This window comes from Rhineura floridana, chromosome 17 (genome assembly GCF_030035675.1).
Source record: "Rhineura floridana isolate rRhiFlo1 chromosome 17, rRhiFlo1.hap2, whole genome shotgun sequence".
NCBI lineage: Eukaryota > Metazoa > Chordata > Lepidosauria > Squamata > Rhineuridae > Rhineura > Rhineura floridana.
In genome coordinates, this window is record NC_084496.1 from 20,921,373 (window position 1) to 20,945,655 (window position 24,283).

The following is a 24,283-nucleotide window of genomic DNA, read 5'->3' on the forward strand; positions in this document are numbered from 1 at the left end:
AATCCCTGGCATCTCCAGGTAAGGCTGAGAGATCTCATCTTAAATCCTGGAGAGAGAATGCCAGTCAGAGTAGACAGTACTGGGCTAGATGGACCATTGGTCTGATTCAGTGTAAGGCAGCTTCCTGTGTGCTAGCCCACAGCTAGAGCAGTGGGAGTTACAGATCAGGCGCTTGCAATGCCAGCTGTCTGCTTTTTGAGCATGTGCGCACATTACTCAGGGAAACCTCCCCTGCGGAGAAAGGAGCGTTCATCAGTCTCTTTGTGCGTTTCTCTTCATCCTTAACAGACGTGAAGCCGTCCAACGTCCTTATCGATAAACAAGGACACGTCAAAATGTGTGACTTTGGCATCAGTGGTTACTTGGTAGATTCGGTTGCAAAGACCCTGGATGCCGGCTGCAAACCTTACATGGCTGTGAGTTTTTATGCAATTGTTGGGGTGTCTTCCCTTCCCCCTATTTTTCTTTTGAATAGAGAGTATCACTTCGCCAAGGACCCCTCCAGACTGGTGTTTTTTTGTAAGTGATTTCTGCAACCATGCCATTGGCGCAATAATCATGCCTCTGTGATGAATTTATACTGGACCGCCATCCGCTCCTCATTTCGCTTTATTAGTTGTTCTGCGATGCTTCCCCAGTGGGGTTCCATTGTGGTCTGAAAGGGCACTCTTGCTCTATAGCAGGGTGAATAACAAACCAGAACATTTATGGTATGAAAGGTTAAAGGATTTTAGCAGGATTTTAGCTACAGGACAAGCATTGATTGGAAACACAGCAGCGTGTCTGCCCTAAAACTTGGGCAGGCGCAAGTAGTCTTGGAAGCAGGATTGTGTATAACCGTTCCAGAACCATTATGAGCACAAATAGTCATGATTGCACAATAAACAGGACGTCTGGAGGGGCCCCCAGTAGTTTGCTTTGCCCTTTAGAGGGAAATGGCTGTTTTTTAAGCTGAAATAAACTGGACTTGGTCTGCTGTAACCATTCATGTTAGAACTTTGGGCCCTTTTCAGTTTAGAAAAAAGATGCCTGGGTGGGATGAGGGGAATGATGGGACGTTTTTGTGCGTGGCACAGAGAAAGTGGAGAGAGAGCCCTCGCTGCATACCCCTTCTGGGGTGTGTGTTTCCAGTTGTGGGCCTGCCTTGTCTGCATGTACGTATGTACATTTAGCAGATTTACAGTATGTATATCTCTCTGCCTGCAAGGAACTTGGGTATATGCATTTCCCCCTCCTATCCTCACAACAGCCCTGTGAGGTAGTTTAGGCTGTGGGAGACAGCAATTGGCCCAAGGTCACCCAGTGAGCTTCATGGCTAAGCAGGCATTTTAACCCAGGTCCATAGTTCCGCCACTGCAGCACACCAACCCTCTTTGATTTCTCTCCTTTGCAGCCAGAGAGAATAAATCCTGAACTGAACCAGCAGGGGTACAATGTGAAATCGGATGTCTGGAGCCTTGGCATCACCTTGGTAAGAAATAGAGAGGACGGTTGGTTCTCATTCAGTGTGAGAAGCAAGCCTGTTTAGTTCCAAGCAGTTTGTGGGGGGGGGCTGGAAAGGGATAAGTCTTTCTGTGGGGTTAAGAACTCTTCAGCTAGAAAACACATGAACACTGTGGGAGTCCATGAAATGTCTCTGTGGTATATTGTCACTGTTTAATTTGGTTGCCCCAGTCTAGACTTGGTGTCTCACACAACTTAGGAACTCCCTGCCACTAGATGCTGTGATGCCTACTGGCTTACTTGACTTTGAAAGGGGATGAGATGAATTTAATGGAGACAGCTCTTTCAGTGACCACTGGGTTTGATAGCTAAATGAAGTTTCTCGATTCCAAGGCAGTATACCTCTGAATATGAAATTTTGGGGATTTAGGAGGCTGTTAGCTTTACACTTTTTAAAGGGGCTTTCTGGTTGGCTACTGTGGGAAGAAAAATGCTGAACTAGGTAGACTTTTGATCTGACCCAGCAGGGCTCTGCTTATGTTCTGTTCTGGCCTGTCCCTCTCAGATTGAAATGGCCATTCTCCGTTTCCCATACGAATCTTGGGGGACCCCTTTCCAGCAGCTGAAGCAGGTGGTTGAAGAGCCCTCGCCTCAGCTCCCTGCCGACCGTTTCTCAAAGGACTTTGTGGACTTCACAGCACAGTGGTAGGTGCCCTTCCCATCAGTTCCTGCCCTCTCTCTCTCTCTCCCACCCAGAATGTGTTTGGTTTAGAAATGAAATAGGAAGGGTATGTAGTCCTATTTCTTAGCAGAAGTATTTAGTAACAACAGCAGATTTTGAGAATCAACCAGCCCACCTTTCCTCAGACACAAATAACAACAAAGAGAATCTTCTTAGGTAAAAAGTATAAAGGTGATTTACTCACAACCTTTCTTTTTTTTTTTTTTTTAATAATTTTTATTCAAATTTTTCCAAAAACAAACAAAACAAAGTCAAAAAGACATAACAATACATCAACAAAAAAATGAAAATAAAATAGTTGACTTCCGATTTGTCGCAGATCAGCTATAAGTATATAATATACATCAAACCTGTCCCTTAATGTATACATACAGAGTCCCTTTTCTCCATAGGCTGTCTTAATTAATCGTCAAATCCCAGTATCATCATTTTATTTTGATCTTTCAACAAAAAGTCTAAGAGAGGTTTCCATTCCTTAAGAAATGTATCTGTCGATTTTTCTCTAAGTAAACATGTCAATTTATCCATTTCTACTAAGTCCATTAATTTCAATAACCATTCTTCCATTGTTGGTGTTGATTCCATTTTCCACTTTTGTGCATATAATAATCTTGCTGCCGTAATCATATATAATATTATTCTTCCATATTTCTTTTCTATTTGTTTATCCATAAAACCCAATAAGAAAAATTCTGGTTTTGACCGAATATTTATCTTTAGAATTTTTTGCATCTTCCTACCTATCTGTGCCCAAAATAATTTCGCCTTTTTACATGACCACCACATATGATAAAAAGATCCTTCTTGTTGTTTACATTTCCAACAAACATTAGAGACATTACTATACATTTTTGACAGCTTTTCTGGAGTCATGTACCAACGGTACATCATTTTATAAAAATTTTCTTTAAGATTATAACATAATGTAAATTTCAAGCCTTTTTTCCACATATTTTCCCATTGATCCATTTGTATGTTATGACCAAAATTTTTTGCCCACTTTACCATGCACTCTTTTACTTGTTCTTCCTCCATATCCATTTTCAATAAAAGTTTATACATTTTTGCAATTATGTTTTCATCATTTGTACACAAACCTATTTCAAAATCAGATTTATTTATTTCAAACCCATACATTTTCTTGTCCATTTTATATCTTTCTAACAATTGTAAATAGGCAAACCAATGAAAACTATATCCTTCCTTTATCAATTGTTCTCTCTCTTTCATTATGTATTCTCCATGTACATTTTCTAATAGTTCTTGATAAGTTAACCATTTCTCTTTTCCAGACATTTCTCTTCTATAAAAAGCTTCTTGACTTGAGACACATAATGGTATTTTCGAATAAAACCTTGGTTTGTATCTATTCCATATTTTCAACAGAGGACGTCTTATAAAATGATTATTAAAGTCTACATTTACTTTTACTTTGTCATACCATAGATATCCATGCCATCCCCACTTCAGATTGTGGCCCTCCAAATCCAATAGTCTTTTATTCCTCAATAAGATCCATTCCTTTATCCAGACTAAACAGCAGGCAGCAAAATAAAGTCTCAAATTTGGTAATCCCAGTCCTCCTCTTTCTTTAGCGTCTTGAAGTAATTTAAATTTAACTCTTGGTTTTTTTCCTTGCCATACAAATTTAGAAATATCTTTTTGCCATTGTTTAAAAGGTAAATCAGAGGATATTACAGGTATTGTTTGAAACAAAAACATCATTCTCGGTAATACATTCATTTTTATCACAGATATTCTACCCATTAATGACAGTTGTAGTTTATCCCATCTTAGCAAGTCTTTCTTAATCTCTGTCCATAATTTTTCGTAATTATTGTGAAACAACTTTGAGTTTTTATTTGTCATGATGATGCCTAGATATTTCAACTTTTTTTCTATTGTAAAATCTGTCTTGTCCATTAACTCTTTCTGTTCCCTTAAAGTTAAATTTTTCACCAACATCTTTGTTTTTTGATTGTTGATCTTAAATCCTGCTAAAGGTCCAAATTCTTTTAATTTATCCATCAGTATATGAATTCCTTCCAAAGGGTTTTCTAGTACAATTATCAAATCATCAGCAAATGCTCTCAATTTATATTCTTCTTTTTTTATTTTTAATCCCGAAATCCTTTTATCTTGCCTTATATCTCTAAGCAACACTTCTAAAACCAAAATAAATAAAAGGGGAGATAATGGACATCCCTGTCTTGTACCCTTTTGTATTTCACATGAGTCCGTTAAGTCTCCATTAACAATTATCTGGGCCTTCTGTGATGTATAAATCGATCTAATCCATTTTATAAAGTTGTCTCCAAAGTCCATTTGCTCCAAAACCTGGAACATAAATTTCCAATTCAAATTATCAAATGCTTTTTCAGCATCTAAAAAAATCAGAGCTGCTTGTTTATCATTTCGTTGTTCTAAATATTCCAACACATTCAAAACATTCCTGACGTTGTCACGTAATTGTCTTTTAGGTAAAAACCCTGATTGATCTTCCTGAATAAATTGTTGCAATATTATTTTCAATCTTTCAGCCAAAATCATTGTAAAAATTTTATAGTCATTGTTCAGTAGAGATATTGGCCGATAATTTTTTGTTTTAGTTAAATCTTGGTCCTCTTTAGGTATTAATGTTATATTAGCATTTTTCCAACTATCCGGTATCTTTCCCTCTTGCAAAATAGAATTCATTGTAGACTGTAAAGGTAGCAGGAGTTCTTCCTCCAAACATTTATAATACATTGCAGATAGCCCATCTGGTCCTGGTGCCTTTCCTAATTTAATTTTATTTATAGCTTCAGATATCTCTCTTGACGTAATAGGGCCATTAATAACTTGTCTCTGAAAATCTGTAATTTTAGGCAAATTCTGTTTAAATAAATACTCTTCTATTTTTTCAGATGGAATTTCTTGACACTTATACAATGTTGAGTAATATTGATGAAAAATCTTTTTAATTTTTACATTGTCTGTCAGCGTCTCATCTCCTTCTTGTATCTTTAAAATAATATTTTTTTGACGTTCTTTTCTTAATTTATATGCTAACCATTTCCCAGGTTTATTTGCAAATTCAAAAGTCCTTTGTTTAGCAAAATTTAATTTCCTTTCAATTTCTCTAACTGTCAACATTGATACTTGCTTCTGTAACATTTTAATTTGATTTACAATAGAAACTTTAGCTGGATTCTTTTTCAATTCTTCCTCTTTTTGTTTTATTTCTTCCAAAATTAATTGCATTTTCTGTTGTTTCTTTTTTTTAAATTCAGAATTACATTTAATAAAGTATCCCCTCATAAATGCCTTACTTGTATCCCAAACAATATTTTCACTTGTTCCTTTATGTAAATTATATTCAAAGAACTCCTTTAATTTCTTCTTACATTCTTGTACTACTTTATCATTCTGTAATAAAGATTCATTTAGTCTCCATCTAAATCCAAGATTTTTTTTTTTAAAGTTAATATCACAGGATTATGGTCCGAAAAAGTTTTTGGTAATATATCCATTTTAAAAATATCCTTCGCTAAAATTTTTGACATCCAAATCATATCAATCCTCGAAAATGTTTTATGTCTTTCTGAAAAATAAGTAAATTCCTTTGCATTATCATTTATATATCTCCAGGTATCCACCAATTCTAGATGTTCCATGAGTTCAAAACAAATCTTCGGTAATTTACCTTGTGTCTCTTTGATATTTTTTTCAGAAAGCCTATCAATTTTTGGTGAGATTACCCCATTCCAGTCACCCATGACACACCAATGCTCATATGAAAACTCTGACAATTTTTCCATAAGTCCTGTATAAAACCTTGTTTTATCTTCATTGGGGGCATAAATACCCACTATCAAAATGTTTGTACCTTGTAAAGTAATTTCAACCCCCACAAATCTACCACTATCGTCCAATAATACCAATTTAGGAAGCAATTGTGGGTTAATATAGAGAACAACTCCATTTTTTTTTTTTGGTCCAGCTGAAATAAATTCTTCACCCAAATTTTTACAAATCAAATATTTAGAATCTTTCTTCTGAATATGAGTTTCTTGTAGACAAATTATATCCAATTTTAATTTTTTCAAATAATGAAACACTTTCTTTCTCTTCTGCGCCGTGTTGGCTCCATTTATATTCCAAGTTAGGTATTTGTAATCCATCGTTAAACGTGTATTTTAAAATTTGCCTGATGCTCCTTTTGATCCATCATCTTCCTTCCCCTCCTCTGCGTATCCTTGTTGACTTTGTTTCCCAGGAACTGTATCCATATCTTTGAGTTTATCTTCTTCCATATCTTTTGAAGCTTTTCTCAAGAAGTCCCTTGCTTTTTGAACAGTATTCAATCTATATTTCTGTTGTCTGAATGTAAAAATCACTCCTTCTGGAACGTCCCACCTAAATTGAATTTTGCATTGCTTAAGTTTTTCTGTAAGGAAAGCATATTCTTTTCTCTTACGTAAAAGTCTAATAGGAATTTCCTTCATCACCAGTATTTCCTTACCATCAATTTTAAAGGTATATTTAAAGTGTTGCTGTAAAACCATATCTCTGGTCGTTTTCTTTACGAAGTGAACAAGCACATCTCTTGGAATTTTTTTCATTGTTGCATATCTGGAGTTAATTCTATAAACTTTGTCTATTTCAAATTCCATCCTATCTTCATTCAAGTCCAGAAATTTTACTAAAGCATTAACAATTTTGTCTCTAATGTCTTCACCTGTTTCCTCAGGGATTGCACGGAATCTCAAACAATGCTCTTTATTTCTCATTTCAGTCATAGCTAAATAGTCCAAATTTTTTTCTAGTTCCAGATTTAGTATATCTGTTCTATTCTCCAAGGTTTGTACCTTTTCTTTAGTATTTTTTGCATCCTCCTTTATTTGCCCAATTGTCCCTTTAATCTCATCCACTTGTGTTTTAATATAGTCTTTTATATCTGTCAATTCAATTTTCATTTCCTGTTTAATTTCCTGTTTTATAGCATTAATCCCTTCCATTATTTTTTGAAACATTTCTGGGGGTATATCCTCTTCCTGTGTATCAATAGAACCTCTTCGCCCCTGGGCCTTAGTTGTTTTTTTAGTTGTCATTTTCAAAAAGAGGCCTTTAATTTCTAAAATTAATCACTGTTTCAGAACCTAAGGGCAGTCTATTTCTTCTTTTTTTCCCTCCACCAAAAAGAAGAGTTAATATTCCAGGCCTGTAATTGGAATCCAGCCAGCACAACACAGTCCTTATCTGCATCCAAGAATGCAAAACAATTCTGGTTGCCAAGACTAAACAATTAGTAGCATATACGAGCAGCGGATTCATCCAACAAGAAATAGTCCAAAGAGAAAAATAGTCCAAAATATAATAATTACCTCTCATCCGTTTTTAAACTTTAAAAGTCCAAATTCAAGCCAGCTTTTTGTCGTAGAAAAGTAAATAAGTTGTTTATATTTTCTTTCTTCCTTAATTATATTTAAAAGAGAAAAAGTATGACTCACCCAGGTTTCTCAATTGCTGATTCATAAACAAATCCCTTTTATTGCAGTAATTTAAGCCAAATGATAAGGTTTAGGCAGAAGTGGGCTCGCTGGTTAAGAACGTTTTTTTTTTAAGAAAAGAAAAAACGCTTCGCTTCATTCCAGTCCAGCTTGCGTGAAAATCCTGACTCCGTCTTCAGCCGATCGGCTTGCCTTCTTATCTCAGGAATTTCCTGATCAATTCCAGCCGCCGACAGCTCAACGAAGTCTTGTGGAAGATCTGATCGGTTCTCCTGTACCTTGGAGAACATTTAAGCCAGTCCAAGATTCCTCTTGGCTGACTTTTAACCTGAAAAAAGCTTCCTCTGAGGCAGAGCTCCCTCAGAGACAACCACCAGCCAGCACCACTTCCCGGAAGTCACGATTTACTCACAACCTTTCATATGTTCAGGAAACTTAGGCTCTAGCTTAGATGGAAAAAATAGAAGTCTTAGTCCATTTTAGTCTTTGGTGATGATGCTTCTGGAAGAGCATCTGCCATGCTGCCTCTGCTAGAGGTAAAATCTCAGTAATGGTGGATATGCAGGAATCTACAATATCCTCAGACAAAGGAGGAGGAAGAAGGTAAATAAGCCCACCCTTTGAGAAAGTTACATCATGGTAAACAGGTATATAGAGAGATTCCCCAAATATTAGCTAGAGGGAACATCTCCCTATCAAAGGGGGCAGCATGCAAGCTTGCTTAAACCCAACACTCCTCAAGCTGACATGTTAGAACCCAAGAGTCCCATCTTGACCCGAAGTCTCTAGAAACAGTCTCTTGGCAATGGTTTTGTCAAGATGTCCACCGTCATTTCTGTGGTTGGACAGAAACCCAACAGAATACTCTGCTGTAGCGCCAATCTTCTTCACTTAAGCACAGCGCTTGTGCATCAGAACATCCCACCCCAACACATGTACACTCTGGATGTTCTCTGCAGCCTATAGATTATTGTGATTTTCAGACCAGGGTTGGAGAACCTCACCCCAGGGGGCCAAAGGCGGCCCTCCAGACCTCTCTTATCAGGCCCCTGAAACTCTCCTCAGGTCACATTCCTTGCTGGCCCTGCTTTGTACCCTCCTGTTTTTCCGTGGCTGTTAAGCGCCCTCGAATTTCGGTAATGCCTCCTGCCTGTCTGGACGGAGGATACGGAGGGGTGTGTGAGTGTGAGGAGAAACTAGTCTACTGTACAAAGGTAACACTTGCGTTGATTCTTCTGCCTACTTGACCTCTGACCTCACCCACCACTGGCATGTGGCCCTTGGAAGGTTGACCATAAGGACTTTTTTTAAAAAAAAAGTTCCCCAGCCTTGCTGTAGACCAAGATTAGGAACAGTACAGATGCAGATAATGACTACTGTGTAGAAGAACTGTTGCCATTTACAGTACGGTACTAAGCAAGCAAAAGATAACCATTGCCCCAGGTAATGCTGCCCTGGATTCCTGCTGGCAGGTAGGGTGGGAAATAATAATAATAATAATAAAATTCCTGGAACAAGAAAACCAGAGCTCCATTTCTGGCCTAATGGCTCAAAATACAATTGATGAGTGCCATTTCACTAGCTTCTTTTCTGGTCTTCTCTGCCACTGACCGGGCTTTTGCTATCACCAATGAAACACCAAGGGTTGTTTTTTCTCTTCTCCTAATAAGATAGCTTACACAAAAATACTTAACTAACCTTACTTGAGCAAGAAGTGGGGACAACTAGATGTCTACAAATTGCAGAATAAAAATAGCAAAAAAGTAGGACATGGCCCAAGGGAAGGGCCATAGTTCAAAGGAAGAGTATCCGCTTTGCATTCAGAAGGTCCCAGGTTTAATCCTCCACATCTTTAGATAAGTTTTATCCAAGTTTTTATCTTGCAAACATTTAGACTGATTTAGGACCCCTTAGCTGTTACTGGTTTGAAGTTTAATACAATGACTGTTTGTTTTATTAAAACTGTTTTCTGCTGCTGATTTTTGACTGCTTTTGTTTGTTTAGTGTAAAGAAAATGCTTTTCTCCCCCAATATAAAATGCAAAGTGACCAACAGTAAAATAACCTCCTTTGTCTTTTTCCAAATGAAAAAAGGAGCATACTTGGAATAACTGTGCTTTCATATTAAGAATCACTGTCTGCCTGTCTTCCACCCCCACCATTACACAGTGCCAATATGCATTCATTGGTCTACAATCTATTATCAGCAGTTTGTTTGTTTATTTATTTAATTTATATCATGCCCTTTCTCCCAAAGGAGCCCAGGGCGACAAACATAAACAAAACAATTTAACGAGAAAAAGGAAAGCATACTAAACACAGTTAGAAACATTCCAAAGAACAATTACCATTACAAACATTCTAAAACACAGTTAAAAAACATGCCCCTTCTATGATGAGCTTCCGCTGGGCCTTGAGGACCTGGCTCTTCAGGCAGGCTTTTGGGGTGGGTTAGGTTTTTACTGTTATGGTTTTAAATTTTAACGTTTTAATGTATTGTTTTTTATCTTGTACGTCGCCCAGAGTGGCTGGACAACCAGACAGATGGGCGACTAATAAATTTAATCAATCAATCAATCAATCAATTAATTAATTAATCTTTTCATCCGTGATCAGGTTGCCAAGAAAGTCCCCTTTAGCCATCAAATAACTGGGTTGACAGGAATGTTTCCAGATTCCTCCTGAAAATCAATAGTGAGGGAGACAGACACACCTCACCGGGGAGGGCATTCCACAAACGGGGAGCCACCACTGAAAAGATCCTGTCATGGGTCAGCACCATTTGGGCAGTTCACAGTGAGCTTCACCAGCATGTGACATGACTGGCGGAAGCGCCTCTAGGTTCCTGCGCATACATTGACATGTATGTGCCTTGGAAATGAGGGGTATTTCCCAGCCCTCGACTCCCCCCCCTTCCCCAGTGCGTACCACATTTGTCTCCTTACAGACTCATGGTAGCAAGCTGAAGCCTTAAGTATGGCAAATCTAGACATTCACACTAACAGCCTTTCAACGAGGCATGTGAAAAGGCACAAACAGAAAAACTGTTTTTCTGGGAACAGATAACAGAAATCAGGGACTGTCCCTGATTAATGAAGACAGTTGCGACGCATGTAAATAGACAGATAGTGTCCATAAAAGGAGACTACGATAAGCAGCAGAATAATGACATCTGCCCCCCTGTCTTGACAGCTATAATGTGATGGAAACTGTTGGGTTTCTATTTTTCTGAATAAGATTATTATGTGGTGATACATATACCGTGTGTCTCTCTCATTTTTAAGAGAGAGAGTGTGTGTGTGTGTTAAACCTCCAAAAATCACGAAACTATTATTTATATAAGTAACTTTATTCAGGATTATATAAAACTGCCACATAAATTAAGCCAACAACCGTATTCACACAACACTTAAATAATGCTTAAAAGTTACATATCGCCTTGACTTTCTTCCCATTCGTGTAAAAATCTGTCCCGTCGCCCTCTCTTGCCATCTCTTTTTACTTATTGAATGATTGACCTCTGACTCTCCTATTTTTCTCTCTAATTTCCTTGTTTTTGCTTTTCTTCCCCCCCCCCCCCCCAGTTTGAGGAAGAATCCTGCCGAACGAATGAGCTACCTGGAACTTATGGTGAGTTTCTCCCCTTTACCTCTTTGCTGCCCAGTATGTATCTGCATGTCTGTGTCTGTGCATGCATGGTGCATAGAGTTACTGTTGGCAGTTTTTGAATTATGCACATGGACGTGCACACATATATCCAGGCCACACTCACACCATACATTTATTCTACTATTATTCCACTTTGAACAGTCATGGCTTCTCCCAAAGAATCCTGGGAAGTGTAATTTGTGAAAGGAGTTGAGAGTTATTAGGAGAACCGTATCCCCCTCACAGACCTACAATTCTCAGAGTTCTCTGGGAAGAGGGATTGACTGTTAAAAACCACTATGGGAATTTTAGCTCTGAGGGGGAATAGGGGTCTCCTTTCAGCACCCCCCACAACCTACACTTCCCAGGAGTCTTTGGGGGAAGTCATGACTCCTTTAAAGTGGAATAATAGTGGAATAGCTATATGGTGTGAATGCGGCCACTCTCACACTAAACAAACAAACAAACAAGATTTGAAACATTTTAAATACTGCTAAGTCATCTATTTTTAGAACCTGCTTATTTTGCATTATCTGAGGCTGCAGCCTAAGGCACATACATAAATGTTTTTATTGGGAAGTTACCTGGAATGAAGTTGCTGGGCAGGGGGGTGGAAAAGGCCCCTGGTGAAATAAAATGAGGGAAACACACATTGAATGGGGGGAGTGGGAATAGGCGGATCACCCTTGGGGGAGCTCCCTCTTTGGTGTTATATTCTGTAATGGGAAGATATTCTTCAAAAAAAATTTTGTGTTTTTTTTTAAAAAAAAGAATGGTGGGTGGGCTTTGGGAAAAATAAATAAATGTCTCAATAAGCAAGGCAAGTGCCAACTTCAGAATTCCTATAATTCCATAGAAACCGCTTTACATTCAAACGGTATATAAATTTTGTTAAATAAATAAATAATAATACAGGTAGGAAACAATCTGTGCAACTAATTTAAAGTTAAGGGTATCCTGTGCATGGGGGTTGTTTTGATCCCCTTTTTTGTAGCAGGCTGGCCCGATCTGACGCTCCTGAACCTGTTTATAGATCAGAACCCAGCTCCCAGCTGGATCATGCGCTTCTCTGGATGGCCACCAAAAATATGTGCATTATGCAAAAGGTGTGCAAAACGAATGCATTGAAAAGTGCTAATGTAATATACAGAGTGCACACAAAGTCTGTAGTTCTTAAATGAAGAGTTTCTAGTGCGTTCTTTAAAAAGAATCTGCAGAAAAGGGGATAGAATGGACCTGTGAGAAGCAGCATACACATTTAAGGCATGTGACTTCCCCTTCCAAGATTCTTGGGAATTTTAGTTTAAGGTTTAAGGTTAGTTAAGGTTAGTTAAGGGTAGTTTAAGGTTTGGCGTAGTGGTTAGAGTGTTGGACTACGACCTGGGAGACCAGGGTTCGAATCCCCACACAGCCATGAAGCTGACTGGGTGACCTTGGGCCAGTCACTGCCTCTCAGGCTCAGAGGAAGGCAATGGTGAAATCACCTCTGAATACCGCTTACCATGAAAACCCTCTTCATAGGGTCGCCATACGTCGGGATCGACTTGAAGGCAGGAAAAAAAAAAGGTTGCTAGGAATTGTAGTTCTGAGGTGTGGACTACAGTTCCCAGGATTCTTTGCGGGGTGGGAAAGCCATGGGCTTTAAATGTATGATGCATAGAACAGGATGGAATTAGCTACTTAGCCAGCTAATTCCCTGGGGTAGATTTGCTGTTTTCAGGCCTGGGCTTGGGTTCCACATTTGGTTGTTGCCTCCTTTGTGCCAGGAAGGACATGGCTGCTGCTTTCCTTCCTGCAATCGTTTTTGCCATTTGTGCAGACATAGCCCCTTCTCGCCTACCGTGCTGAAACTGTTCTGCTTTTCCCTTTCATGCAGGCCCACCCTTTCTTCACCCTCCACGACACCAAAGTGACCGATATGGTCTCCTTCGTCACAGAAATCCTTGGAGACGACTTAAATTTCACAGACTTCGCTGTCGAACAAAGAAAGAAAGAAAGATCCTTGCCTCCTCCTGCTGGAGAGAAAAGGAAATAAGGATTTCTATAGCACCAACTGTGGCTTGCACAAAAGAGAATGAATGTCTTCGCTGCCTCCCCCCAATTTTTTTTTATTTTTATTTTTAGGCATTGTGTTGGACTCTTGCAATTTTATTACTATTATTATTATTATTATTATTATTTAAGAAGAGGCCTCTGTGAATGACATGTTTTCGGCACATAGAAGTCTCTCAGTTCCCAGTCACGCGCATTCTCCTGAAGGGAGAGGGTTGCTTGCCTCTTCACCTGTTCATGCGCAAGCCGAATCTCCTTTGGGTGGGTTTTGGGAAGCACATGGTGTTACTTTGAAAACCAGGCACTTTGAAATGCAGCTCTCTCTGTGTGTCTGTGCACACGTGTGCTCGGAGGTACTTGGGAGCCCACTGGAAACTGCAGGTGTTCAAGCCCACAGATGCCATGGCCGTGGGTTAATGGGCATGTCTGTCTGGGAAACATTTTGTGGCAGAGACGTGTCCGGACTGCACCACATCAGCTTGCAAATGGAGGATTGCATTTTTAAAAAATTCTCCTCCCCATAACCCCCCTCCCCCCAACACACCCGTATGTAGAAAACTGGCTCTAGAGCAGAATGAGGAAAATGAGGAGGAACATTTCACCATGGAGCTTCTTCTCTTCTCCACTCTTGCAGTCTGGGAAGGAATCTCCCCCATGTTTTAACATGACACTTGATTCTTAGGCACCCCCTTTTAGTTTTGTTACAACCGCAAGCATTTACTCATCTAATTCTAACAACCGGGATTATTTAATTGTTTTGGCTGCAACCAGGTCTAAATGGATGTTAGGGAGAAAGGCCATAGAGCCGTTGTAGAGCATCCCCTTTGAATGCAGAAGGTCCCAGGTTCATTCTTTGGCCTCTGCAGGTAGTCCTGGGAGAGGCTCTGTACCTGAAAGCCTGAAGAGCTGCTGCCAGTCAGTGCCGACAACACTAAGCCAGATGGACCAAAGATCTGATTTAGTATAAGGCAGCGATGAATTGAGGGGGACAGTAATAATCTCCTGGGATAATCCCACCCATCAGTTTCTTTTAAATGCTTTTAAAGTACTCTTCAAGTACTTGAAAGGTTGTCACACAGAGGAGGGCCAGGATCTCTTCTCAATCATCCCAGGGTGCAGGACATGGAATCATGGGCTCAAGTTCAGCTGAAATCTGGCTTCCTGTAACATCAGAAAAAACTTCCTAACTGTTAGAGCGGCACAACAATGGAACCAGTGACCTAGGGTGGTGGTGGGCTCTCCAACGCTGGAGGTGTTCAAGAGGCAGCTGGACAGGCACAGGTCGGGGATGCTTGAATTTTGGATTCCTACACTGAGCAGGGGGTTGGACTTGATGGCCTCATAGGCCCCTTCCAACTCTGCTGTTCTCTGGTTCTATGCTCTGTCCCCTCAGAGTTGTGGGGAAAATCAAAGATGGTTTGTCCTCCCCCCACCGTCATACCCTCTCCCTCCCGTCCTCCTGAAAGTCCTATTGGAAGTGGTGAGATGGGGTACATCTCCCCTGGCTTAGGAACGCAGACCCCTCTTAGGCCAGGCCAAGGGTCCTTCCAGAAGTTTTTGGACTACAACACCCTTCCTCCCTGACCTGTTGGCCATCCTGGCTGGGGCTGATGGGAGCTGGAGTCCCTCGGGAGGGCCTCTGGTTTCCCATCCATGCTAGAGAGAGGAAGCATAGCGCAGATGGGGATATTTAAAGTAGCATTGTGGTTGAGGGAAAAAACGTACGTGCAGAGGTGTCTTAACAAAGCTCCAGATCTGTTTTTTAAAATGAGAAGTACAGTTGGGTGTGGGGTGTGTGTGCGTATGTTTTGAGGGGTGTGAACCTTTGCTGTCTTTTTTTCTACCCAGTGTTGCCTTCCACCACTGCATTCCTTCTGGGGTTGCATCCTTGTAAATGTGCCTGCAGATGGGCCTTCCGCGGTGGCGGGAAACCAAGGCAGCAAGGCATGTTGAGGGGAAAGACAGCTGACAGGAGGGGGTTGGAAGGATGGCGTGTACAAGGTTCCGCCCCATTAAAACATTGCTGCAGCTGTGTGCATGTGCGTGCGTGCACACACCACACACAGAGGGATGATGGGAGTTGAAGTAACTGCTCCTGCGCCCTGAGATTAGCAGATTCCATAGAATCACTTATTCATCTGTGAGATCTCGCAATGTGTGTGCAGTGTCCATTCTCCCCCCCCCACGCCCACCTCAAAAATGCCAACTCCAGCAGACACTTCTTCTGTCATGCCAGATCTGCCTGCACATAGGAAATAGTCAGATACTTGGTCTGTCTAGCTCAGTATTGCCTGCACTGGCTGGCAGTGGCTTTCCAGGATTTTGGGCAAGGGACATTTCCAGCCCCCTCTGGTGACAGCTCAGGGGTAGAGCATCTGCTTTGCATACAGAAGGCCCAGCATCTCAAGGTAGGGGTGGGAGAGACTCCCTGTCGGAAACACTAAAGAGCTGCTGCCAGTCAGTGTAGACAGTATTGAGCTAGGTGGGCCAATGGCTCAGTATAAGGCAGCCTTCTATATTCCTACTCCAGGGACTGACCTTCTGCACGGAAAGCGGATGCTCTGCCATTCAGCTATGGCCCATGTCCAATTTTGATCCGTATCGCTCTCCTCTGCCCAGAAAAGATGACACTTGTTTCAAAGTTGTAATGAAATGTATAACACCCCCCTACACACACACACAAACAGGGGAAGTGTTATCTATGACTTGATGCGGCACCACTTGTTTTCAGTGGTGTGCATCTTCCCGCCTGAGTGATCTTTTTCCCCTTTTTAATATATTTGTATATATAAATTATATTTTGAAAACTCAAATTATGTATGGGTGGGAGAAGGTTTGGCAGAACAACTAGCAACTGAAATGCGAGCATTTGGGAGGCAGTCACCCAACCCAAGCTTAGGGAGCTTTGGCAAAGTGTTGCAGTTACACCTTAAAAAAACACAAGTGCCACTTGATCTGTAACCAATCCTTTGTAAAGGAGTGTCCTTGGATTCCTGTAAGTAGGCCTTAGTCTTTGAAGGAGGCCACCTCCTTTGGAGAAATTACAGTTTCCCTCCTCTGCTCCCTCCCTCCAGTGTTACTAAAAGTTCTCAGCCGTAACTATTTTTGTAGTTCTGTGGAATGAGATCCAGGATTCTGGAACTGCAGGAATGTAAGCACAGCTGGATCACATCCAGAGGGCCATCTAGTCTGGCATCTTGCATCTCATTGACTAACCAGATGTCTCTGGAGAGTATAAGCAGGGCTCTAAAGGTAACAGCCCTTTACTACTGTTGGGGCCGCCCTGCCATTAGGTAGAGTGAGGTGCCTGCCTCAGGTGCTGGGAGTGTGCGAGCAGGCATGGAGCAGTCTTAAAAGTGTTTGAGGTCAGAGTTGTATGCGCCATGTGACCCCCACACACACCTGGTGCCCCTTAAGCTAGCAAGCTGCCCTTGGGTGCAGGTGAGGATGCTGTTCTGTCACTCATCCGGCTAGCATGTGTATGCAGAATGGGTGAGGGGAGGTGCCAACTTCCTTTTCCAGGCAGGAAGCAAAGTTCTTTGGGGTGGCTGTATCTGCGGTTGCTCCACAGCAACTGGTATTCAGTACCCACACTGCCTCTGAATCTGGAGGTGGCATATACCCATCATAGCTAGTAGCCATTTATAAGTCCTTTTTTCCTCTCTGACTTTGCCTCATCCCCCTTTTATAGCCATCTAAGCCACTGGCCGGTGGGGCAAAGTTGCTGTCCTGGCTTCCCAATGCTGTGTGTTGCTACCAGTTATTGAGAGGGGTGAGGCAGCAGGGCAGAAGCAGCGTTGGTTGGGTTAGCAACTTCCTTAAACTAAGTAGATGTCATACGATGAAGTACTTTCTTTTGTCTGTTCCAAAACCCATGCTTTCGCTGTTCTTAATGGTCTTTTTCAAAACAAAACTAGGTTACGTTTCCTTTTTCTTCTGCTGTTTCTTTCCCCCCTCTCTTGTGCCCAGGCGAAGCGCCGCACTTTTCTCCTGAGGCGCCTTGTGACAGTTGAATTGCAGCGGTTGTTGCGCACCTGTAACATTTCTATCGTTGCCTGTTTTGAATGTTGTGGTTCTCCTTTGAAAGTATTCCTCCACCTCCCACCCCAATTTCTTTTTTAATGCTTTGGTGGACTTTTTTTTAACTGCATGGTTTTGGATTGTAAGCCTCTTTTCCCCGCCCCTCCTTTCCAATAAAAACCTGGTTTGGGAAGACGAGAGAGACTCCATTTTGAGCCCAGCAAATGAAATGATCACTTCTCACTAGAGTGGGGATGGGAAACCTCAAGCCCAGGGACTGAATGCGGCCCTCTAGGGCTCACTGTCTGGCCCTTGGAACTCTTCCCCAGGTCACACCCCTTACTGGCCTTGTTGCACACCCTCCTGGAGTGTTTTTGCCTGGCCGGAATGTGCCCTTGAACGTGGCGGCTAATGCAACTTGCTTGCCTGGATGGCAAATGGAGTGGGGTGGTGAGGTATGTAGAAAGTAACCTACTGCATCAAGGTAAAATTCACATGCATTGGTCCGTTCATGTTTGCCAGGGCATTTTTAAAGGAATTGTCCATTTTTTTTCTTAATTCAGATGGCTTGCATGTGGAAGCCTCTACCTGCCATGTACAAGTCCAGATATTTGGACTGAGGCGAAAATGGTTCAAACTAAAACCAAACCAAGAAGTGAACAGCCTTGAAAATGCATTTACGCAAGTTACTAGCTTAGCGAAATTCTTACTAGCCTACCCACACACCAGCAAATACATGAATTAAAAAGCAAACTGAAATTAAAAACTGCCGCTCATGATCCATACCCTGTTGTAGCGGAATTCTTATGGAAAAAAAGATAACGGAGAACCAGACATCACAGTGTACAGGGTGAGAAATTTTGTTAACAAATTTTTCGGGAAGACTGGTGGTTTGTAGTAACCCTAAAAATTTGTGCCCCTATCTTCTGTTTCCATTCAGTTTTACTAAAATTTCATACCTCGTCTGTGTTTCAGTGGCATCCAACCTGAATTTGTGTTCTTGGTTCATTGATGGAATGTGATGTGTCCACTGGGTGTCCCTTTGGACACACAACTATCACTTTACAATGCCTTGATGTTTGCCCCTGGTCCTGCCCACCACTGGCATGTGGCCCCCAGAAGGTTGCTCAGCAGGAAGTGTGGGCCACGGGTTGAAAACCTTTCCCCACTTCAAGGTAAATGAGCTGAAACTATGGAGCAGAGATGGGCTTTGGGGTTGATCTTAGCTGATCTTTTGAGATTCTGACGAACTCCCTCTGTTAGTTCATTTTTCCTCTTTCTGTTCCCCTGCCCCTTCCCTCCTTTCCAAAAAGGTGCTCCAGCAGGGATGGAAAATAGTTTTGTATCTCAGAAAGGACTGGGTGCTTTTATGAATTCTAACAACTAACTTGGTCTTTGGTTTTCAATAAAAGAAGCACCCAATCCAGTTTCTTTTGCAGTTTTCTTTAAAACATTTCCATCTATCTGTGTGAGTTTCTGCAAGACCTGCTCCCTGCATTTCTGGCTGATTTCCACCTGGCCTGGAAGGGCGGGGCTGTCTCTCTCCAGCTACAAAAGCAGCAGCTGCTGAAGGGGCCAGAGACCATCTACCTGTGTGAGTTTCTGCAAGACCTGCTCCCTGCATTTCTGGCTGATTTCCACCTGGCCTGGAAGGGCGGGGCCCTGTCTCTCTCCAGCTACAAAAGCAGCAGCTGCTGAAGGGGCCAGAGACCATCTACCTGTGTGAGTTTCTGCAAGACCTGCTCCCTGCATTTCTGGCTGATTTCCACCTGGCCTGGAAGGGCGGGGCCCTGTCTCTCTCCAGCTGCAAAAGCAGCAGCTGCTGAAGGGGCCAGAGACCATCTACCTGTGTGAGTTTCTGCAAGACCTGCTCCCTGCATTTCTGGCTGATTTCCACCTGGCCTGGAAGGGTGGGGCCCTGTCTCTCTCCAGCTGCAAAAGCAGCAGCTGCTGAAGGGGCCAGAGACCGTGTGTGTGTATGTGTGCGTGAACCTGCTGCTCGGGATGTCTATAGACTACTGGGGTTTTGTTTAGTATTATATGTTATATTTTAGTCTGTGTACGCCGCCTAGAGCGGCCGTTAATTTGGCCAGATAGGCAGCCTAGAAATAAAAGTTTATTATTATTATTATTATTATTATTTAAAAATAACCCAGTGTCTATTGATATGTGTTCTTCCTATTTTAAATCACCATTTGCCAGCATGACTCAAATCTTGCAAGAATTCCAAGCCAGGAGAAGAAGGAACACGGGGATATTGTTTGATCAGCTCCTTTTGGTCATGAGGACTGTCATTACTGTGTGTGTCGCACCTAGATCAGAGCTGATGTCGACAATTGATTTGCAGTATTTCTAGACTGCCTTAAGTATTCGCAAGGTGGCATACAGAAAAAGGAGAAATCGAAGTGTGTTCCAATATATTTAAAACTAAAAGCAACAGTAAAAGGGCCCCTCCACACTTTTTTTTTTTTGGGTGGTGGTGGTCATTTTATTCAACATATTGACATAGTAATGGTGCATTAGTCGTCATTCACATTCTGCTTTACTAGTTCTGCGATGCTTCCTTAATATTACTGTATTATTGGTGTCTGGAGGGGCACTCTTGTGCTATAGTCCAACAAAACCAGGACAAAAACTGGAACATTTGTGGCATAGAAAATTACCGGATTCCAGCCAGAAGTTACGGGATATGCACCAATTTGGAAACAAAGCAGTATGTCTGCCCTGAAACATTTGCAGGTGCAAACAGTATTGAAATGGGATCACATTGAGCTCCCCTGATACCATCATGAGCACAAATAATCATAAATGCATGATAAAGAGGACACCTGGAGGGGACCAGAGCCTCCCGACTTGTGTCCAAATGCCTGATGGAAGCGGCTATTAGTTGTGCATCCGTGCTGATAACACGGTGTTTGCATACAAAACTTATTATGCACCTGTTTATTGAGCATCCTGACTTATCTGAGCAGAGTTCATAATGACATTGCCAGCATTTGATTGTTATACTGCATTTTCCAGTCTGCTTCGTGTGACCAAGGCTCGGGTAATCTGGGAGGCGTAGCTGAACCCAGGCAAGCATTTCAGACATTGAGGCTGTGAGCACACTAGTTGCCTTCAGCAAGGCGTTTCCGTTGGCCACACCAGGAGGGGGAACGGATTTATCTGCCGATCACTTGCGAAATCACTTTGAAGCGATTTTTGTTAAAAAAGCACTCAAGCTGCTCCCACCAGGTTTTACAGTAAAAAGGGACCGAGTTTGACTAATGTATGCCCCTGTTTTCAGGAAAGAGAGGTGGAGAAGCACTGGAACCGGCAGAACAGTGAGTGTGTCTTTACGGGGGAAAACCCAAATACTTTATTAGACAAACCCCTCACAAATATTGGAGCCTTGTAAAAAGAACGGAGTCTTGTGAGTCTTGAATAAAGTTGCTGAGTCCTGCTGCTTGTTGTGCTTGTTGCCCAGGTACATGGGATGAATATCTCTCTTCCTTAACACAACTTTGCAGGTTGCTCTTCATAGCCATTGTGCTGACTCTCCCTGACTAGATTTTTCTTCTCCAGCCTCCTCACAGAGCAGCTCCAACTATCCTTCTCCAATGGCCTTTTTTTAGTGGTCATCCCCCCCTTCCCTTCTCCCCCAACAATCTATTCCCCAAGGCAACTAGTGCTATGGGGGGTGGGTTCAAAAAGCAATGGGACATTTGCACTTGAACGTGTGGAATAACCTCTAAATTTTATGTGAATCAACAGCCGTATTGGGGAAGTGCACTTTGCCTGCCTCTAAGAATGACCTTAGAAGAACACAAATAGGACTTTTCCCAGTGAAACACACACCATAGTACATGCTCCCCTGGACCACAGAGCAAGCAGGTAGCAATGGTGAGGAGGAGGAGGAGGAGGCAACAAAGTGGGTTGAGGGAGCTCTTGAGGGTGGGCTTCCTTACTGGATATGAACCTCATCAGTTGCCTGACTATGCCAACCTCTGACGCTACTAACCTTAGAAACTGTAACCCATAGACGGATGGAAAGATCTGTCAATTTTAGTTTTCTACGCGTCTAATTTTTCCAGTCTTGCACTCAGTTCTCCACTTTGCTGCAGCAATTTGCATTTAAAAAAAAAACCATGAAAATTCTCCTGATTTAGTGCAAAATTCTCCTAATAAAACATTTTTGTAGGCAGTTTTTCCTAATGGACACATTTTAGCAAGCGATTTCTCCTATAATGCATTTTTGTATGCTATTTTCATTTTATGCACACTTTCCCCTAAAGTGTGCAAATTACGAAGGACGGCTGTGTTTCAGTTCTCATGTTTAGGAAAGTGAGACTTTGATAAATTCAGCTTGAAATACAAACAGAATCAACTTTCTCTCCTATCCCTAGTCCCAAATCTGAGTAAGGCTGTGCTTGACCTGGCCTGGCCTGGCCTGCGTGGATTTGAGGTCAAAAGTGTGGGTTCCAAATGAGTCCATTGTTACCAAGCTGCTCATGCTTCATCTCCACTCTGAACTTATGCCTTCATTCCTTGCCTTAACCACCATTAGGGATGGGTGAAAATGACTGTTTCTGTTTCTCTCTGTTTCTCATTTTTTCCAATCTGAAATTCAGTTCTCAACATTTCCGCATCAGTTTGTGATTTTTTTTATTTAAAAAAGGCCTCATGAAAATTCATCAGCATTTTAGCAAGAATTTTTCCCAACATTCATTTTTGCAAAGCAGTTTTCCAGAATACAATGCATTTTAAAAATTATTTTCTCTCACACATGGATTGTAATGCACATTTTCCCCTAAAGTATGCATGACTTACATGTATATATTTCTAGCCTGGATATCTGTGACACAGAGGTATCGGGAAAACAACAGTTTTGTACAACTTTTTTTTAAAAAATACACGCGTGAAGTATTAGTTCTCCTCTATTCAGCACTGGTTAGGCCTCATCTTGAGTACGGCGTCCAGTTCTGGTCTCCGCACCTCAAGAAGGATGCGACAAACTGGAACAGGTTCAGAGGAAGGCAACAAGGATGATCAGGGGACTGGAAACAGCCCTATGAGGAGAGACTGAAAGAACTGGGCATGTTTAGCCTGGAGAAGACTGAGGGGAGATATGATAGCACTCTTCAAGTACATGAAAGGTGGTCACACAGAGGAGGACCAGTATCTCTTCTCAATTGTCCCAGAGTGCAGGACACAAAATAATGGACTCAAGTTGCAGGAAGCCAGATTTCAACTGAACATCAGGAAAAACTTCCTGTTAGAGCCATATGACAGTGGAACCAATTACCTAGAGAGGTAGTGGGTTCTCCAACACTGGAGGCATTCAAGAGGCAGCTGGACAGCCATCTGTTGGGAATGCTTTAATTTGGATTCCTGCAGTGAGCAGGAGGTTGGACTTGATGGCTTTGTAGGCCCCTTCCAACTCTACTATTCTATGATTCTATGCCTGTAATTTTTTTTTAAAAAAACATACATGTAACTCCAGCCTGGGTAACTGGATATGCAATTTTTTTAAAAGCTCAGAGTCAGCCTTCCTTGTTCTATATAATACAGAATCGGGTATCTTTATATTCTTATCATTGCAACCCCCCCAATATTTAGTGAGAATTAAGCCAGAGAATCAGAATGAAAGAGAAAGCAAAAAGAAAACAAAAGAACAGACTTATGTTCTTGACTTCTATCTATAATTTTTTTCTAATGTAATAATTTAGTAAATCAATTCATCCTAAATAAATAAAAATAAAAATGCTAATCTGTGGGTTAAATTAGGCCAAAGAGATGAAAAAATGGGATATTATCTCTAATTTTTTCATTCCAGTAGTTGATAAAAAAGACCCAGCTCTCTGTGAAATGATCGTTTTGTTGATCAATCAATGCTCTTCATACATCATTTTAATCATTAAAGAAACTTCTCAAGGTTTGCTCAGCCATTTGGTCAAAGTAGGTGGTCTCTTACTTTGCCATAACTGAACAATGCCAATCTTTTCACTTGTAATCAAAGTTGGAATCATTTGTTGATCTATGTTTTCAACTTCAGTTTTTAATATGCATAAGAGTATAATTTTGGGATTTCTAGATATGTTATAATCTGTAATAGCTTGTTGAGTACAGAATTCCAGAAGTTACTAATTGTTTTGCAACTAAAAAAAATGTGAGTATAGTCTGCTCTTAGCTTCTACACCTCTAACAGGGTACATTAGTCTGATAAAACTTTTGTATGGAGTAGGGTACCATTGATAAAATGACTTTAAAAGATTGTCCTTGAAGTTAGCACTTATTAGTAATTTTGGTACCATTTCAAATAGCCACTTCCACTCTGATGGTGGCACATTAAGACTGAAGTTAGTTAAATCTTTGTTCCAGCTCCTCACAGGTAGATAGTCATCGGTTCAGCTCCATTTTTGAAAGTAATCTTACTTATTAATTTCTTAGCATTTAAAAGGAGAGTTGGAAACGATGTACTCTAGGTATTTCATATTTGTTTATGGAAGAATAAGCATCTTTGTTTATGTGAACAAAGATGAACAAAGAAAAAGGATAAATTCTTTGCTGTTGAATTGTAGAACCTCCATATGTCCATCAAGTGAGCTTGTTGTAAAGCTTTTAAAAAAACTGAGGCAGTGTTCCTTGCAGGGTTTTTTAAAGTATGCACATATTTGTGTGTGTGTGTGAAACACATGTACTTTTTTTTGGTAAAATACATGCATGCCTTTAAAAAAAACAAAATACATGCAGGTATTGACAAAATATGTGCACTTAAAAACACCACTAGATAGTGCTGTTGGCTTATCTTTGCCCTCAACACTGTGCCACAGGAGAAGGCGTTACAGTGCAATATTAACCACAGGGCTACTTAGTAGGAATTTATATTGGATTCAGTGGAGTTTACT

At 41.2% G+C, this 24,283-nt stretch overlaps 1 protein-coding gene across 2 annotated transcripts in view; it reads left to right on the forward strand.

Moving 5' to 3' along the window:
• Positions 1-17,591, forward strand: part of MAP2K3 (mitogen-activated protein kinase kinase 3) — a 93,143-nt gene extending 75,552 nt beyond the window's left edge. For both annotated transcript variants that reach the window (XM_061599569.1, XM_061599570.1), the window contains exons 9-13: positions 289-416; positions 1,394-1,471; positions 2,009-2,148; positions 11,261-11,306; positions 13,201-17,591. In XM_061599569.1, coding sequence (XP_061455553.1) covers positions 289-416; positions 1,394-1,471; positions 2,009-2,148; positions 11,261-11,306; positions 13,201-13,359 — 551 coding nt within the window. In that variant the 3' untranslated portion in view covers positions 13,360-17,591. The remainder of the gene's footprint in view (positions 1-288; positions 417-1,393; positions 1,472-2,008; positions 2,149-11,260; positions 11,307-13,200) is intronic.
• Positions 17,592-24,283: the final 6,692 nt, after the last annotated feature.